We start from the raw sequence: 19367 nt of genomic DNA, 5'->3' as shown, positions 1-19367 counted from the left end.
TCTTGTAAAGACATACTATCATTATTGTTTAAAGCTGCCGGTCGCCGATTAATTTTTTATGTTAAAAATGATGTAGTTTGGAGTACCTACTTTCAGTTTCAAATATATTTGTACAAAACTGACAACTTGGCTGTTGCCCTGTCTAGTAAACAATGAATGGAAGTGAATTTCAGGGGCCAAAAGATCTGCGATACTAACGTAAAACTACTTCCACTTTGTTTTATATAAACCTGACTTTAACTTTCAAATATCCTTGAAAGTTTCAAATCATGAATAGTGGCCTATATAAAGTGCAATGAATAATATTTTTGATTTATAATTAAAAAAAAAAAGTTTATATGGTGTCTTTCATAGCGCTGCGTTAAAACTGTTTTTATTGTGTCACCTCCTAGATGTGTTATAGTCTGGTTGAATGTACCATCGTTAGATGGCAGCGGTAGCGAGCTTGCTGCAAGACTAGTCAGTTTCTATTTCCCGCCCATGCGCTGATTCAGAGGAGGATCTCCTCCCTATCCTTTCATTTACTTGCTTTAAAACTCTGCTTCTTTCTCTGGCAGCTAGTGTGCTGTTGTCTATGTGTATTAACTGTAGTAGAGGAGGAATGGAGTGCCTTTCCTCCACACAGACAATCTCGCATCTTTCTCACAGTTTTCTACAGCATATGAGCATGCGTCATTTAAAACTCGATCAACCGAGTTTTTCTTATAGCTGTGAACTTAAAAATTATCGAATCTTCCTCGAATTTCAAGGCACTTATTTTATTTGGTATTTACTTTCAAAAGAAGAAAATGTGAGGAGGATGTTCCTCCCTTCCCTCCCCCAAGGAACCGCCACTGACACTCAGGAGGAAATTAAACGCAGAATAAATATAGGAAATGCCTATTATTTGGTTGAGAAGCTTTTGTCATCTAGTCTGGTGTCAAAAAAAATCTGAAAGTTAGAATTTATAAAACAGTTATATTACTGGTCGCACTGTATGGTTGTGAAACTTGGACTCTCACTTTGAGAGAGGAACAGAGATTATGGGTGTTTGAGAATAAGGTTCTTAGAAAAATATTTTTTGGGCTAAGTGGGATGAATTTACAGGAGAATGGAGAAAGTTACACAACACAGAACTGCAGGCATTGTATTCTTCACCTGACATAATTAGGAACATTAAATCCAGATGTTTGAGATGGGCAGGGCATGTAGCACATATGGGCGAATCCAGAAATGTATATAGTGTGTTAGTTGGGAGACAGGAGGGAAAAAGACCTGTGGGGTGGCCGAGACGTAGATGGGAGAATAGTATTAAAATGGATTTGAGGGAGATGGGATATGATGATAGAGACTGGATTAATCTTGCACAGGATAGGGACCGATGGCAGGCTTATGTGAGGGCGGCAATGAACCTCCGGGTTCCTTAAAAACCATTTGTAAGTAAGTAAGAATTTGATACATCTCCACAAATGCTATTGCTTTGTATTCTTTCTTTGCTTTGCAATTGTATTATTGCCTACCATTTCAGGTTGTAGTCATGAAGAGGCAGACAGTGTTGGTTGGAAATTTTGAATGCGAATACCATTTCCTTTTTTTACCCTGTCCTAAATATGCCTGACATATTGCCTTAAGCATTTAAACATTTTTGCTGTAGATGTAACAGAATATTTATTCTTATCTTTTGCTTTGAGGTTTTCATAGTGATCTTTGATTCTCCTGCATTTGCTTATTGTCTTCTTGTCTGATGCTGCAGGGAGCTTTCTCTTCTCGAGACTTGATGGTTTGTATTCAATAGTGGAAGAACTCGGTTGGAATTGTGATTCTACAATACCTCCTCCGAAACATCATAATTTTCATTCTCAGAATTGTTGTTCATCTCCAAAGTTTGACATGTTTTACTCCACATACCATCATCACACTTGTTTATGCTAAAAGTTCACTTGCAAATATAACATTCGGTCCTGCTTCCACAATATTATGCCTACCGTACACATTTTCAACCTCTTGTTTCAAAATATTCGCAACATTGATAGGATTTACAGACTCATAATTAAATATTGATATATGCTGAAGTCGGAAATGCTACAAGGGAAGGGATATGACTGTGCATTGTGCATGTTTCTTGCTGTGAAGCGACAGCCATAAGATGGAGTTTCTAACCCTGCATAGCGCACAAAGAGAATAAATGATTACAATCAAACTTCGCATAAACAACAAAAAAGTGCAATGAATGCCTGTTACCACGTCATTTGTGGGCCCAAAATTGGGTCGTCATTTTTTATTACAATCAGGGTGCCCCAGTTGGGGAGGTTCCCTTTTAAGTAATACTGGAATCACCTTGACTGCGGTTTTGTTTGAATAAGATTATTGACCAAATAGAAATTTCCACGAACTCCACATGAAACAGCAGCAGTGCACTTGTTGGACTATTTGAGAACACTTACTGTTTTATCACTTAATGTTGATTTTAGTAATACAGTATACCTTATTTCAAATATGCGCCTGTTGTGTTAGCAGATGTGAAACGTTGCACAATGAACACTTCACCTCTCCTTTCATTACAAAGTATCCATGTTGCTTACATACAACTACAGGTGGACATTACTTCATCCCTCTCTCTACAGCTATACTATTCTGCTAACTTTTCATAGACCTGCTTATGACGGTACCATATATGTTTACTATATCTACCTATCTGAGCGACCAGTTTTTTATGGCGCATTTTTGTTGTTAGAATCAACAATTTGATTTCACCCTCGAAGAGATTTTAACTTTGATAAAAGGACTTGTGCTATTAAAGCTCATTGCTACAGAACAATAATATCCTTATCAAATGATTCTGTCTGCACCTCGTGGTGTATTGGTTGAGATACAAATTGAGAGATTATGCTGTCCTGCATTCTGGATGTTCATACTCTATGAAGATGAAACATTTGAATGAGCTTTATTTTGTGTTTCGTTCATAAAGTTACAAAAATTTAATTTCTTTCATTTGATAGTCTGTCATTAAACATTTACATTAAAGTTACGCAATAACTCCAGTTGTGAAAAATACAAATTTAATTTAAAGAAATATAAATTCTAGCTAGACTTTGTAAATTATTGTTGAAGTTATGACAATTGAGGCACACAGAAGCAAAGTGATACAAATAACATTTTTTTTTTAATTTCAGATAAATCTTTAATGTCACTCCTGTTCAGAGAAAAAGTGATACAAATAACATTTTTTTTTTTAAATTTCAGATAAGTGTATATTCTAAATCTTTAATGTCACTCCTGTTCAGAGAAAAAGTAATATAAGTGCAGTTCTTGTCAGTGCTGTTCTCTTGTATTACAACACTTACAGAGTTTTGACTGATAGGCAAACTAATACAAGTGCATTGTTGCGTTTCTTCTGTTTTTGCCATAATGGAGAGAGGTAATATATTATAGCGCTGATTTTTCGAAACATCTTCGTGGAAGACCTGCACACACTGAGTTGGACCAACTATACAGTGATCCAATAAGGATAACTTTTGCTAAGTGGAGCAACTTGCAAGAGCTAAAGAAATTCATCCCATCCATATACCACTCTTTCTTTCATGACTTGAAGCATGAGAAGGGGCCTATAATAAGGACTGCACGACGTGGACGTGGAAGGGGAAGTTCAAGGAATACTCGTGGTAGGAGGCCTACAGAAACAGAGAGAGATGTGACTTATTCAGATGAGGCATTAAATTTAGGTGCCAACATATTATACAGCAACATAGTCCTGTAACATATTATTTAATTTCTTTTAGACTTCAAAGTCATTTGTCTCAAAACTTATTAAATATCACTTGTATCACTTTGCTTCTAAGTGCCTCAATTTACATTTTATAATATGCTTCCTCGAGTATTGAAGATTAATGTATCCCTTTCCATTCGACCACAAGAAAGAAGTTGGTGCTCATATTGTATAGACCAGTGGTCGTCAGCACTCGCTGAAATGTGCAAAGGGAAAGCGGAGCCATCTGTGTGCCCCGTCGTGTAGCAGGAAGAGGTAGAGAGCCTACCTGCTAGTAGCTACAAGTGCACCATGGTGCACTGTGTTCTCTGTGGGTAAGAGATGCTAGCCCCAGGGTGCTCTGTACTGACGACCGCTGGTATAGACATTCAAAACAGCCCTTTTCAGGGCTACATAATAATTTTCTCAATATGTATTCAAGAAACATACAATTATGAGTAATGCAGGTTCAAATTGCAAAAATGTAAGAATAATAATAAAAAAGTCACGGCCAGGGATCAAACATGGAATACTATTTTGGCAGGCAAACAGGCTACCATTCACATATGGAGTGCATGAATTTGGTTGACTTATATTACTATTATCTCTACTATCTATTTCTCAGCCAACAAGCATTTACACTTACAAATGTAAGCTCTTCACATCAAGATTAATTTTAAACATATTATTGTGCTTTATATGCAAGCTGAATTTACGCCAGCAACTGTATCATTTGGCATTCAGTTGGCTATGTGGCTGTACATAAAGATAGCATTAAATAAAACACAAAATGGAAGTACTTACCGGTCAGTATACTTAATTACAATACTCATTAGTTTTCTCATTTGTTTCTTAAGTTTGCTGTTGGAGGAAGATCCCTTTTCAAGCGGTGGACGTCCACGTCGTTTCTTTGCATGAGTCTGTTCTAAAGCCATTGCAACAGCTGGCTGTGTTGATGATGATGAACTGACACCACTCACATTCACAGAATCATCTTCATCCTTACGTTTCCGTTTGCGGAACTTTTTTTTCATCGGTTTTTTTTCTTCTTCTTCTTCCTCTTCAACTCCTTCATCAATGGCCTGAAATATTATTAAAATAATTAATCTGAAAGTAACTAACATACTATGTTCAAATTAAACTAATATTACCATGAATATAACGTAATATTAATCGTCCTCTACTGGTTATGAAGACTGGAACACAGAATGTAAAATATAAACAAAACATTTACAGAAGTTTGTGCATCCTGAAACTAAATCCAAAACACTCCAACATACATTTCTCTTCAAAATCTGTTTAATTTGCTACGGAAATGATAATCTTATGATATTAGAAATTACACTTAATGTAAGGAATATGATATGTTTAACATTTTTCAATCTAATCTGTATGTGGAACAGACAATGACAGTAATCCCACGTAATATAGCCAATATCCATGCACATTATTTTGAAATAAGAGAAAAAGGCAGTACTTTTAGATCACTTGTGTATGCTGAATGGGAACAAGATGCTACATTTATCCATGTATACAAATACATCTTCGTCAGACGAGAATATCTTTGCACATGCTATATAAATTAATATATTTTGAGGAAAATACTGAATATCACAAGCGGACAATAGAGATAATGGCATATCCAAGCAAATCTGCTCCTGTGCATATCTAACACAGTTTGCTCAGATTATGAAACCTGATATGCTAGTAATGGTCTCATGAGACAAAACGAATGGCCATAAGCATAGACTCATTTTTCAATCCCATTTGATTTCCACTCCACTGTCAATTCAGCACAGTAGTTGATGTAGCATGTTATGCATACAGAGTAACAATCATAATACACAAAGCCCAACTATAACATGGATTTTTCCACCTACAGGGTATTTCTTGGATAAGGAATACTGACTTAAGTCTAAAACAACCAGTTTTGAGCAGGTGAGCTTGCATCAAGCATCCAATCACTACTAAAAGTGCAGGAATAGTTCTCCATATCTAAGAAAATCCCTGCACTATGTACAGAGGATAACTGAACCACAAAGAAAACTGGATTTGAAAAAAATATGTAGTTATTTTACTTTCTCATATACATAATGCAATGTAGAGTAATATGACAGTAAATAAACTCCGCCACTTTCATACATTACATAAAAAGAATTAAAAATTTCCCTTTCGTGTAACATATGCAACATAGGTAAACCCTTCACATCAAAGTGTACAACGTAAAAATCGTATTTTAATGACCTCATATTAATAAAAACTAAATGTTTCAGATCAAGAGAATCAATAAGCATTATACCACACGTTCTCAACCTGATGCTCGCGAACACCATGGTGCTCTTTACTGACATTTGGTGCTCTCGTCATGTGAGTTAAAATGTGCTCGCGAGAATGAATGCCCCTGAGGTTCTGTTTTCAATTCAAACTTTGTAGTGCTCACTGAAATAATTAGTGTTTCTATCTTTCCATTATAATATGTTAGAGACCTGATAGGCCTTCACGTATTTCATTGTGTATAACCCTTTTAAATAGTGTGGAATTAATAAGAAAAATCAAAATTATTCAAAAGAATAATATGGCTGCTCGTGTGAAACTTCAACTGATAGATCTCCAGTCCTCAGCGATGAAATATTTGCCTTAAAAGGAGAAATTCATAGCCTTTGGGGAGCAGAAGTTACAGAACGGCTCCAAATACTGTGAACTGTTTCTCTGACATGTTTGGCCATGTTCGTGACAACGTATCTAAGCGAAAAACTTTCTCACTTATGAAATACCTCAAGAACAAGGCAAGATCGCGAATAACTAATTCAAATAGGATTGTTTATGTGTAGGTAGGTACAAGCAACTTCTCCTTGGATATCACTGAAATTTTGAATAACAATGAAGTTCAAATATATCATTATCCTGGTGAGTGTTTTAAAAATAAATTTGTTTATTTTTCATTTTATTTATGTACTCATATAGGCCTATTGAATTGCTCATTTAGTATTACTTTGAGCCGGTGCTCACAATCTTCAAAAGGCTGAGAACCCCTGCACTACACAGTATATTGCAATAGTTTTATGAATTGTATTACTTGTAATTTCACAACACACAAAACTTCATTGCACTATCATGTTACTGTATATCTGTGGAGTATATTAACTTCAAGCACTGTTCAAATACTACAATAATCACATTTGCTTAATGTCATAATTTCTGAATGCCTGATAATAGAAATTAATCATTGAAATTTTTACATAAAATTTAATGTTGATTCCGAAAAATAGAAATCACTTTTTAATTTGAATAATGAGAAATAATGTGCCATATGTATGTACAGTCCCCCCAAAAAAGATTTAGATGCTGGAATATTCTAAGTCCAAGATAGAAGACAATGCACATGATCAGAGACTCAAAGCACACATAATTGAGCTATTTAAATCCACTCTATTTGGTTTGTTGTTGGAACTAGTTCCGAAACTGCAAAAATATATGTGTTGCAAAACTAGATAAATATATATATAAAAATCGTGCAGTAACCTCATGACAAGATCGATATGCCTCACAGAAGACAACCATTTCGTCACATCTCAATATCTCAGGCGACTAAAGCTTTTGTATATCATGCAGAAGAGAGCAGGTTCGAGCCCTATATCGGCAATTCTTTTTATTTCCTTAATAACATTAAAACAGAATTTTATAGATTCCTGGGATTAAGTGGCAGAGTGAGAACACAGATACAAAATTAAAAGTTATGATATAGAAATGTAATGAATATATTAATTATAAAAAAAAAAATGTGACTCTGTAACATATTTAGCAAATAATATTATAATTTAGATCTTACGATTTCACTCTAAATGAGGTAATTTTTAAAATAATAACAGTGAAATTTAGAATGTTTTTAACAACAAGCATTAAGATTGATTTTAAATAGCAATAACAATTACATTTAAAAACTAATCATATGAGCCACCAAGACGAGTGGAGAGACAAGCATTTATTCAGCCTTTTGGTATCATCACAGTCAGTGTCATTTCAAAATAGTAACAAACAATGTTATATCACAAGGACCAAGATTGGGATTTTGACAGCGACCAACAGCATGATAAGGACCACGACAGGACAATAGTGCTTGTTGTGAACCTCTCATCCTGGTCCTTGTCATTGTGCTCCTTGTCTTTTTCACAGTACTTATCTTTATACTTGTTTTTGTCGTGATCTTTAAAGTGATCCTTGTTTTCTTTGTTGTGGTCTTTATCTTGGTACCTTTTGAGTTGTGGTCTTTATGGTCCTTGTTGCCTTCGACATGGACCTTATCATGGTCTTGGTCGTGACATAATCCTTATCATGGTGCTTATCAAGCATTGTCCATGTCATGATCCTTGTCTTTGATGACATCATGGCCCTTTTCATGCTGCTTCTTGTCTTTGTCATGGTCCTCATTTTTTCATGGTCCTTATGGTGGTCGTAACCCATACTGTGATCCTTGTCGTAGTCCATATTATGGTCTCCATCACAATACATATTGCGCTGCTTGTTGTGGTCCATGTCATGGTCCTTACTGTAGTTCCAGCCATTGTCCTTGTCTTTCTTTTGTCCTTGTGGTCGTGACCCATGTTGTTCTGGTCATGGTCGTTACCCATATTGTTGTCCTTGTCATGGTCCATGTCTCGTCCTATTGCAATCATTATTGTGCTGCTTGTCGTGGTCCTTATTGTTGTTCCAGCCATTGTCCTTGTCTTTCTTTTTTCCTTGCTGTGGTCCTTATTGTGTTCCTTATATTTGTCTTTTTCGTGGTCCTAGTGATTCTTGTATCTGCCATGTTCCTTTCGTGGCCCTTGTCTTTGTCATGCTCTTTATCGTGATCCTTGCTGTATTTATCATGCTCCTTATTGTCATTGTAATTGTCCTTATTGTTCTTCTTGTTGTCTTTGTCATTACCTTTATCATGGTGAGAGAATTTTAGATAAGGGCGCAAATAGCCATAGTAGCTGATGCGCCCTTTTTAAACCCCACTAACTAACTAATTTTTTCGTGGTATTTACTGTATTTGCCATGGTCTTTATCATGACCTTTGTTTTTGTCGTTGATCTTATAATGGTCCTTGTAATTCTTATAGTGATCCATGACATGGCTGTTATTGTGATCCTTATCGTGGTTTTTGTTGCATTGCTTTCATGGTCCTTGGTCTTTGCTGTCACTCTCATGACCCTTATCGTGGTCCTTGTTGTATTTGTTATGGAGCATAATATGATCCTTGTAGTCTTTGTCATTTTTCTTATCATGATTCTTGTTGTCTATGTCCTTGCCTATATCGTGATCCTTGTTGTTTTGTTATGGTCCTTATCATGACCTTGGTGCTTCTCGTGATCCTTATCACGGTACTTGTCATTGTCCATGTAGTGTTCCTTATGGTGATCCATGTCGTTAATTTTCTCTTTGTCTTTGTAGTTGTCCTTCTAAAGATCGTTGTTTCCCTCATGGCCATTATCGTGGTTCTTATTGTTTTTCTCATAGTCCTTATCGTAGTTCTGGTCCTTGTGATCATTATTATCATGGTCATTTTTGTGGTCTAAGTCGTGGTTCTTATCATGACACTTATTATGGTGTTTGAGTGGCCCATATCATGGTCCTTGTCTTTGTCTTGTCCTTATAAATCATGGTATTTATCATGGTTATTATAGTGCTTTCATGGTTCTGGTCATGATCCTCATCCTAGTACATGTCGTGGTCCTTATTTTGATCCTTGTTGTGGACCATGTTGTGATTCTTATTGCGTTCCTAGTCTTTTTCCTTTTCGTGGTCCTTGTTGTCTTTGTCATGTTCCTTATCATTATCCTTGTTTTCTTTTTCTCGTAGTCCTTATCATGAGTTTTTTTGCCATTGTAATGGTCCTTATTGTTCCTGTGTATCATAGTCCTTATCGTGGTGTTTGTTGTTCTTTCATGGTCCTAGTCATTATCGTAGTCTTCCTCATTATAATCTTGATCCCTATTGTGGTCTTTGTCCTTATAGTCTTCTTGGTTTTTATCGCGATTCATATTGTGGTCCTTTCATCATCCTTGCCATGATCGATGTTATATTACTTATCTTTATCTCCATTGTGGTCCATGTCATGACCTTTATTCTGGTACTTATGGTACTTGTCGTGATCCATGTCATGGTCCTTGATGTCTTTCTCGTAGTCCTTATCATGGTTCTGGTTCTTTTCATGATCATTGCCCTGGTCCTTGTCTTTTTTCTTTTTCATGGTCCTTGTTACTCTTCTCGTGGCCCTTATAGTGTTATTTGTTACAGTCCTACATTTGTCATTTCATAATAACAATTCTTTTCACATAGTTTCTCCCATCATTTCATAATAGATGAAAGATCACAGATGTAATCAATAACCTGTACCAGAAATGGACAGATAACATAACATTTTGACTGGTATATACTTTGGAATAGGGTGAAAATATGCAGGCATGGCAAGATGTCTTCCTGCACGGCTATGTCGAAATCAAGTGAATCAAGCTATAGAACTTAATACTTTCGCATCAAGAGACATCTCCTTCTTTTTTGGGGAAATCGTACATACATATATACATAACAAATAATAACAGTTATTACAAAAGTCTTTGTAGGGTCACCACCACCACATTTGTATCAGGAAACAAGAAACACCTGGAATGTTTTTAGTTTCAAAGTAGTGGTCAGAGCCAAGAAATTTTGGCGAACATTTCTTACTAACTATTTAGATAAAACTCTTGTTAGATCTACCATCCAAAATTTTTTTGTAGAAGAGGTTCCTGAATCTATGGTTGGTTACATAATTTTATTAGCGAATTTATTATTTCATTTTCTGCATTATAAATATTTTCGTGGGTTATGATTTCTATATTGTTAACTATTATATATATTGATGATTAATATTAATGTAAATATAAATGTAATTGTAATTACTATTGTTTTATAGATATAAAAAATATTTGTATATATTGTTAGTAAAACTGAAATCAAAGTTCATTGGATTTAATTGAGCAAAAATCTAACTGAAGCATTCTTGTTGAAATGCCAAAACATACAAGGGTTGGTCCCTATGCTGAGGCCCTGACTTATTTCTAGTTGAACTAAAATTTCTATTTTGTGGCACACAAATAACTGAAATGTGTTATGGCTACATGCCAAGTTGCAATTCTGTATATGTCCACATTCGCTTGTAGATGTTAGAGTGGCCGGAGATACTGCGTCAGTAGCGAAATTGGCGTGTAGAGCAGACAACTGTGATTAAATACCTGCAAAAGAAGGGAATATCTCAATCTCAAATTCACCAAGATATATGTACCTTATGAGAATCTACTGTATCTTATAGTATAGTAAAAAGGTGGTGTCGAATGTTTAAATGTGAGCGAATATCGTGCGAAGATGACCTTCGAGAACTGTCACAACACCAGAAAACATCAATAAAGTGCATGATTTAGTGTTGCAAGATAGACGAATTACTATCAGGGATATACTACAGGAATCAGGCTTCTCATATCATTGTGTGCACAATATTGTAATAAACGAATTGGGCATGAAAAAATAACTGCAAGGTGGATGCCTCAAATGTTAACATCAAAGCAAAAACGACAAAAAGCAGTGCTCTGTGAGCAGCAGTCAACTAATTTTAGAGTAAAAAAAATATAAAAATTCTTGAACGATATGTGACTATGAATGACACATGGATTCAGCACTATGACTCTGAAACCAAAATACGAAGTATGGAGTGAAAACATAAGGATTCACCAACCCCTAAAAAAATTCAAGGTGCAGTCATCAGCAGGCAAGGTTTTACTCTCTGTTTTTTGGGATGTCCAAGTGTTAGACCATTTGCAGAAAGGAGTCACAATAACAGGCCTTGTTTATGCAAAGTTAATTGAAAAATTGTGGATGCTATCAAGGAGAAATGTCGTGGGAAGTTGAGGCAAAAGGTTCTTTTCCACCAAGACAATGCTCCAAGTCACAAGTCCTTAGTTGCAATGGCTGCAATTTCGACAGCAAGATTTGAATTGCTGGACCATTCACCCTATTCACCAGATCTGGCACCCAGCGACTTCAGGCTATTTCCAAAACTCAAAGAACACCTACATGGGAAGAAATTTTCATCCAATAATGAAGTCATGCAGTCTATAAATCAGTGGTTTGCAGAGGCTGGGCAGCCCTTCTTCCAGGAAGATGTGGAAATGTTGGAGAAGTACATAAATCTACTAGGGGACTATGTGGAAAAATGAGGTAAGATTTTTTTTTCAACTATAAATGGGTACAGTTACAGCATAGGGATCACCCTTGTATGCTCTCAATGAAAAAATTACGTATTTTTTGTGGCACAGGAATGAAAAACGACAGCAATAATATGGACAATTTCATCACTTGTATAATGATTTAAGACAGTCACCATCAAATCACTTGCACTGCTACCAACTTCACTAATGCTTTGCTGCAACGGGCACAGTGCTGACAAAAAAAGACTGTCAGAGGTTTGCAGTGGCAACTTTTTTGTGATAATTATTGTTTCTCATACTGATCAAATTACGAGTAAACTTAAAGTAATGTGAATGCCTAATACTGGTATTAAACCAATTAATTGTTAGTTAAGGGATGACATGAAATCTGAATAGAACTAAATACTGCATTTTAGACTTTTATTTTTTCATTCATAATATTTTGTAATAAAATATAATATAACGTAATATTAGTTAATGCATTTCACACGTGTCCTTCATTGCAAAATATGTGATAGAAAAAGTTACAAAACATGGCAACTGAAAGCTTATCTCTATATTGATATTACTGAACTTTGTTACAGTGAATATTGTACTCCATCTTTCATTAAATGATATTTAAATAGTACTCAATACTTAAAATGAAACAAACACAAATGCATTAAAGGGCCATTACTGAAAATATTTGACTGATCTTCAATAATGCTAGCTTTACGGGGTTTTTGGACCCCTTTCTTGCATACTAATTGCTCAATATTATGCACGATGATCTGGGCATTTCAGGAATTGTAGTCAGATGAATTACTTCTCTGGTTAGATTTGCGTATTTTCATTAAGGAAAGCAACTGTTCGCATATGTAGGTGGATCCAAACATTTACAGTATGCAGGAAGCATGCTGATGAAGCCTGAGAAATCTGACATACGAAAAATTTGGAGAAAAAAAATCACACAAACTTTTTTCCTACTTTTATATTTCACTGTAATTCACTATCACATTGTAAGTCTGTAATCTCTAGCTGAATCTCAGCACGAGAACAGTCTACATCCACAATGAATGAGTCTATGATAGACATGGGGAACAATCATTCTGATTAGCCAATCAGCTTCAGTTACATTGTTTCCTATTAATATAGCAACAAGAATATATAAATTTGAGTCGACCTGGTTGGCGAATTGGTATAGCGCTGGCCTTCTATGCCCAAGGTTGCAGGTTCGATCCCGGGCCAGGTCGATGGCATTTAAGTGTGCTTAAATGCGACAAGCTCATGTCAGTAGATTTACTGGCATGTAAAAGAACTCCTGCGGGACAAAATTCTGGCACATCCGGCGATGCTGATATAACCTCTGCAGTTGTGAGCATCGTTAAATAAAACATAACATTATATAAATTTGAAATTGTAAGACTGTGTCTACTATTATTCCAAAGTAATTGTTTTGTTATATCCAATGAAGAAAACAATATATATATATATATATATATATATACATACTGTATTGGATTGTGTTACAAATTTTATATACAGTAACATAATAATGCAAATGTAGACCAACTAACCTCAATATCACAGTGTATTAATATCCTTTATTTAGCAGAAGGAATGATCGAACCATTGCAGTGTTTCACATTTTATACAAATTTTACACATGCACTCACCCTAGTACACAACATAACTCTCCACAGATACACAACATGCATAGCGTGGCCCACCAAAGTGGTGTGCAACTTGAAAATGGATCACAGTCCTGCTATCTGTCCGCAATATACGGAACCCGCACGCAAGTGAGGTGGACACAGCACACGCACTCGCTCTCTCTCTCTCTCTCTTTACTACACAAAGGCCCGACTGTAACAGCTGTCATGTTTTGAATTGCATTATGATCTGGAATTCTGGAAACTGAACTTGTTCCGAAGCAACATAATATGAGTATTTGGTCGATTATTATATTATGCTGTTATTTCAGAACTGTTCTTTAGAACTGGAACACTCATAACATAAAGCCTTTTCCTACTGACTCCATATGTTGCATAATGCTCATTAACAGAGTCCGCTGTCAGCTGAGTTGATAGGTTTTTTAATACGATGATGGAAATTACTACATTCGATTTTATCCTAGAAAAAATAAAAAAAATCAAGTTGATAACAAAAAAACTGTTATTTTGAGCTTATATCAGCCGAAGAGCTACTGATGTTGGTATTTAGGTACGTGAAAATAAAACACAAATTTTAGAATCTGATGTAATGTTTATTATAAAAAAGAAAGAAATTTGTAGTTATTGAATATGTATTTCAATTTAAGCATACATTTGGCGTAACTACTTGAAAGTAGGCTGTAAATGAGATACAGTATGTTTCTTTCATATTCAGAATTTGGTGCTTGCAGTAACTGATGACTATAGAAATTAGATAAATTGTAAGTACTCGCTGCAGTACCTTCTCTTGTCTCAGGAGGTACAGTACCTCAGCAACACTTCTGTCTTTAAAAGTCTGACATTCATTTGAGGGTTGATATATTCTTTGCTGTTTGAATAGGTTCGTGATTAGCTGAAGTTTCTTTGTTTCCAGCTACGGGAAAATTATCTTGAAAATTATTATCTAAAAACTCTAACACTTGAATCCAAAAATGCAGCTTTTGAACACACGTGGCAAAAATGAAACGTCTTAATCAGCTTCTCTTTGCTTTCGTCCTTCCTTCTTTCTTCTTAGGCATTCCAGCTTGTCTTGCCCCACCCTCAATAAACCCTCTCCAATACTTCCTACTTGACCTTTCTTTTCAAAGAGCTTGGTGCTATAGATTCCAGTGTAACCAAATAATACAGATGGAATTGATATATCAAACTGATGGTTGCATTGCTGTTTACCTCGTCTACTTTAATTAAAGTCTCTTCTTCTTCTTCTTCATCATCATCATCATCATCATCATCATCATCATCATCATCATCATCATCATCATCATCATCATCATCATCATCATCAAATATTTCTTCTATTTCATTAGAGGAAAAATTCCTAGACAACTCTCTGGGAACAAATTGATCTTTGAAACAGAGAAGGGACTGAAAAAATTGCCTGTCTATGTTAACGATATAGCCAGGACCACCAGACTTCTTCTTTGGTTCCACTGCAAGTTTTTTTTTTTTTAACGTCTCTTGCAGTTCCTTCCACTGGGCATTTACAACATGACCTATAAAAATGAATAGGAAGATATTAATTTATTAAATTACTAAACTTGGCATTTTATATGAATTATTTCATTTCAGTCTTTAATTTTAAAATTAACTTTTATAAAAATACCAGATTATTAATTTAATTAATAACAATTAACAGACTTGTTTTATTAACATTATTCCATTTCAAATATTTATCAATGGGCTAGTTTTTCATAAGCCTGACATTTTATTTCGTTGTGGGGAAATCAACAGTTGCAATTATTGTTTCTGAAGTCCTTATTGTACTATAGAACACTTTACAAGGTGTACACATGAAAGTACCATCTACAGAGGACTTCAAGAAAATTGGCGATGATTTTAACAATATTTGGAATCTTCCTCATTATCTCCTTGGATAGTAAACATGTAGAAATCTGCTGCCCGCATGACTCCAGTTTCATGTTTAATAATATATAAGAATTATTTCCCCATAGTGGTTCAAGAGTTACTTGCCGCCAATTATAAATTTATAAATAATGAAGTTGGAGGATATGGAAATCAAAGTGATGGGAGCACATTTAAAGCAACTCCCCTCTACAAAAAACTTATGAATGGTGAATTCAATTTATCAGAAGATGGACGTTTTGAAGGTTCTGAAACATTGATGCCATATGTTAAAATTGCCAATGAGGCTTACCCACTGCTGAAACATTTAACTGAACTTTACAGTGAAAAAGATCTGGATTCAGACAAAGAATATTTTAATAATGCTTATCGTGTGCCAGATGAATAGTAAAATGTGTGTTTGGCATTGTTAAAATGGGAAATTCTTGAGAACAATAGCAATGGATATAAAACTTGCTGGCAATACTACACTGGTCAAAAAAAGTTTTGTATATTGTCATAGAATCCATATTATAAGATCCACATCAGAGAAAAAAGTATTTTATCTTGCCTTTTTATGATCTTTGAAACAAGTTTCATGTGTTTACCTTTTGAAGCACTAAGTCAATTCGTGGCAAGCTACAGTTCAAATGAGTTGGTCTATGAAAGTGGTCGGAGAGGTTGCCGTTTACATTACAATAATGCCACGACACACACTATTAGCAGCAGATCGTATTAGAATAGTCACTTTAAGACAGCAAGGTATGGCACAAATGGAGATAGCAGGAATCATAGGTTGTAACCAAAGTGACGTTTCTGGGATATGGAAGAAATTCCAGGAGACTAATTCCATAACAGACAGACACAGAGCAGGACGACCACTGTGGAAGACCAGTATCTCTGTATTTATGCACGGCAACACACTACATCCACTGCAACTCAGTTACAGAGGGACCTTCGCAGGACTACTCAAACAGTACGAAATTGACTGCACGATGTAAGGATTCCTTGACTCACTCCACAACATGTAACATGGACCAGAGGCCATGTAAACTGGACTGTTTACAGATGAAGGATTGGCCTCCAACCAGATAACAACGGAGATCCAATGGTCAACATTACAATGAATTGTGTATGGCTGAACACTACCGGCAGCAAGGTGGTTCAGCACTGTTCTGGGCAGAAGTCATGTGGGAACATCGCACACCATTAGTTCACATACAGGCCAGCATGGATGCACAGAAATAAGAGGACAATGTTCTTCGAGACATTGTTACTGGAGCAGGATTCACATTCATGGATGATAATGCCCATTCCCACTGTGCCGGTGCTGTGAATAAATTCTTGCAGAGACATGGAATTCATAGAATGAATTGGCCAGCAGCTTCTCCGGATATGAATTGTGTAGAACATACATGGTGCCTTCTGAAAAGTGCAATTGCCAACCGTCCATACTCTTCAAAAACCATAAGGAATCTGATACCAGCATGCCACGTCATGTCCAGAAATGTCTACGACTTTGTAGAGGCCACACACATTATTAAATTGACTCAAGATGTGTTTCTGTTTTGTTCTGTCAAATCAATGACATTTGGATTTTTGTTGCAAATTAAAACAGATTCTTCTTTCGTTGTGTGTGTGTGTGTGTAAGAAGTTTACAAATTTATTTATTTTTTTTTTTAAACAATTGACATGTAATAGAAATACATAGAAATTTGTGGCACATATAATCCAGAAATAAAATATTCTGTAATATGCAAACCTTTTTTTGGACCAGTGTATAAAAGAAATATGCGTTCTTCATAAATCTATCATTGACATGGAGGGTATGCATCAGAAGTGAGAAACAAGCCAGTATCTGCAACCAAAGGATGATTCATCGAAGAAGCAAAGCATATTCCCAACAGTTCGAAAATCCTATTTTGTGTAATATGTGGATAATGTATATTAGTATTTCATGTTTAATTAAACCTCACGGAAAATATTTTAATGGAAATTTCCTGTTGATTCATATTCTTGTATAATAATAATAATAATAATAATAATAATAATAATAATAATGCAGTGTTTGTCCCACAATGGACCTCTAATAAAAACTATACTAATTATAATTAATTCACCATTTTTCATGATAATGAAATAGTTCAACACAACTGTCAGCAAGCTCTCAACAGAATGAGTGCTAGGTTACGAAAATGGAAGACCAATTTGCAGGTTTGCAGCTTGGTACCAAGGTCAGCCAGTGGGAGGTGCAGTGCTCTGTTACAGCTGCTACCATTTTATAACAGATCTCATTTTGCAATTCAGTGCGGGACTAGGGGATATGTTAAAGACAGTGCGACATGCGGTGCTTCGTATGAACATAGATGCAAGTGACTCGATCTGAGACCTCTGAATTAGAGCTCAAACATACTGTGCATATGAGCTACGACAACACGCTGTAGTGAATGCCTTTTTATCATGATGATATGAAACCTGCTACTCTGCCATAAGAGCTTAAAAATATACATTTCAAAAAGAAAACATGCTTATGACAGCTTAGTTTGAATACATGTTACTTCATTGCTTAATGACATAAATTAAGTCATATTAAACTGTAGGAAACATAATAGACAATAATTCACCTACTGAATTCAGACATGAAAACCAAAAACCATTTTCTGTCTTAAAACTAACTAACATACAGTAAATACTCATGAAATATTTAGTGTGTTCTTAGGTAAGCTAAATTAATGTTAATGTGATAATACTACATACAGAGTGATTAATGAGGAAAGGTAAAAAATGTAGTATACGATATCTTAGGCCATTTTGAGTGAAAAAGTTCATATGAAAATAGGTCCATTTTCGAACGATGGCGGAGCTAGATGCATTTTTTTGGTAAAACATCTCACCCCAATGTAAATCAGACATTACCATATGCTGCTGACGTGAGATGTGAGACAAGGTCACGGATCGCAATGAATGACGTAACATTGGAATCCGCATTGTGAACGACGTGGATAAGTTCATTTACCTCACAAACCAGGTGATGGGGCATTACAAATGTCCTATCACCTGCCCTTATCTGATGTAATGACACAGATCCCGCGCATAACACAAATACACTATCGCATATCAGTTCACAGCAGTTCAGTCAGTTACTTACAGTACAGTAGTTATACAGGTACAGTTATCGGAAGTGTTAAGTTGTGTTTTTCAAGATGCCTTATAAATTTTCGACTGGAGAATACGCCGATATTGTGTATGTTTATGGTTTGTGCGATGGAAGTTCCTTGCGTGCCATCGCTGAATATGAACGATGCTTTCCAAACAGAAGAGTACCATATCGAAGAGTATTTACTGTCTATGAGGTTGGATGAGACTTGGTATACCAAAGGAAGGCGAAAACGAGAGAGGCGCTAATCGACCGTGTTTTGGATGCTGCACGCTGCATAAAGAACAGCCATGCGCAACTCTCCCAAGCGATGAGCGCGATTCACACCCAAGCGCAACGATGCATTGAAGCAGAAGAAGATACCTCTGAAAATGTGCGAAAACATCGACCTAGAATATTAGGTATGTATGCATACATGAATATAAACTTCAAATTTGTCCTTTAGCTGTCTCTAAATGCGAGTTAGTAAAATGGAATCCCAGAAGTTTTTGTGAAATCGAAGAACCATATCTCCGTAACCATTCAAAAACAGACCTATATTCATATGAACTTTTTGACTCAGAATGGCTTCAGAATTCACATCCCAAATTTTTTACCTTTCCTCGTGAATCACCCTGTAGATATACTAAAAATAGAACTAAATTATTTTATACGTCTTGATTACACACTTTTAACACTTAATTTCACTTAGGAATACAGTTATAATAACTACTTTAATGTGTTAA

At 35.6% G+C, this 19367-nt stretch overlaps 1 protein-coding gene across 8 annotated transcripts in view; it reads right to left on the bottom strand.

Annotated features, from left to right (window-relative positions):
• The window catches only part of LOC138707363 (ATP-dependent helicase brm-like), a 233327-nt gene that overhangs the window by 43160 nt on the left and 170800 nt on the right, over positions 1-19367 (bottom strand). For 7 of the 8 annotated variants that reach the window (XR_011334196.1, XM_069836649.1, XM_069836650.1 and 4 more), the window contains one exon: positions 4529-4806. Coding sequence is in view for 6 of the 8 variants with exons in the window: in XM_069836649.1 (XP_069692750.1) it covers positions 4529-4806 (278 nt within the window). In the remaining 2 variants the exon portion in view is untranslated. Of the gene's footprint in view, positions 1-4528; positions 4807-19367 lie in introns of those variants that run through there. The other variant, XM_069836654.1, reaches the window with a different exon arrangement.

Source organism: Periplaneta americana, chromosome 10, assembly GCF_040183065.1.
Source record: "Periplaneta americana isolate PAMFEO1 chromosome 10, P.americana_PAMFEO1_priV1, whole genome shotgun sequence".
Taxonomy (NCBI): domain Eukaryota; kingdom Metazoa; phylum Arthropoda; class Insecta; order Blattodea; family Blattidae; genus Periplaneta; species Periplaneta americana.
Note: the sequence above shows the minus strand (reverse complement) of the source record. Positions and strands in the feature narration are given on the sequence as shown.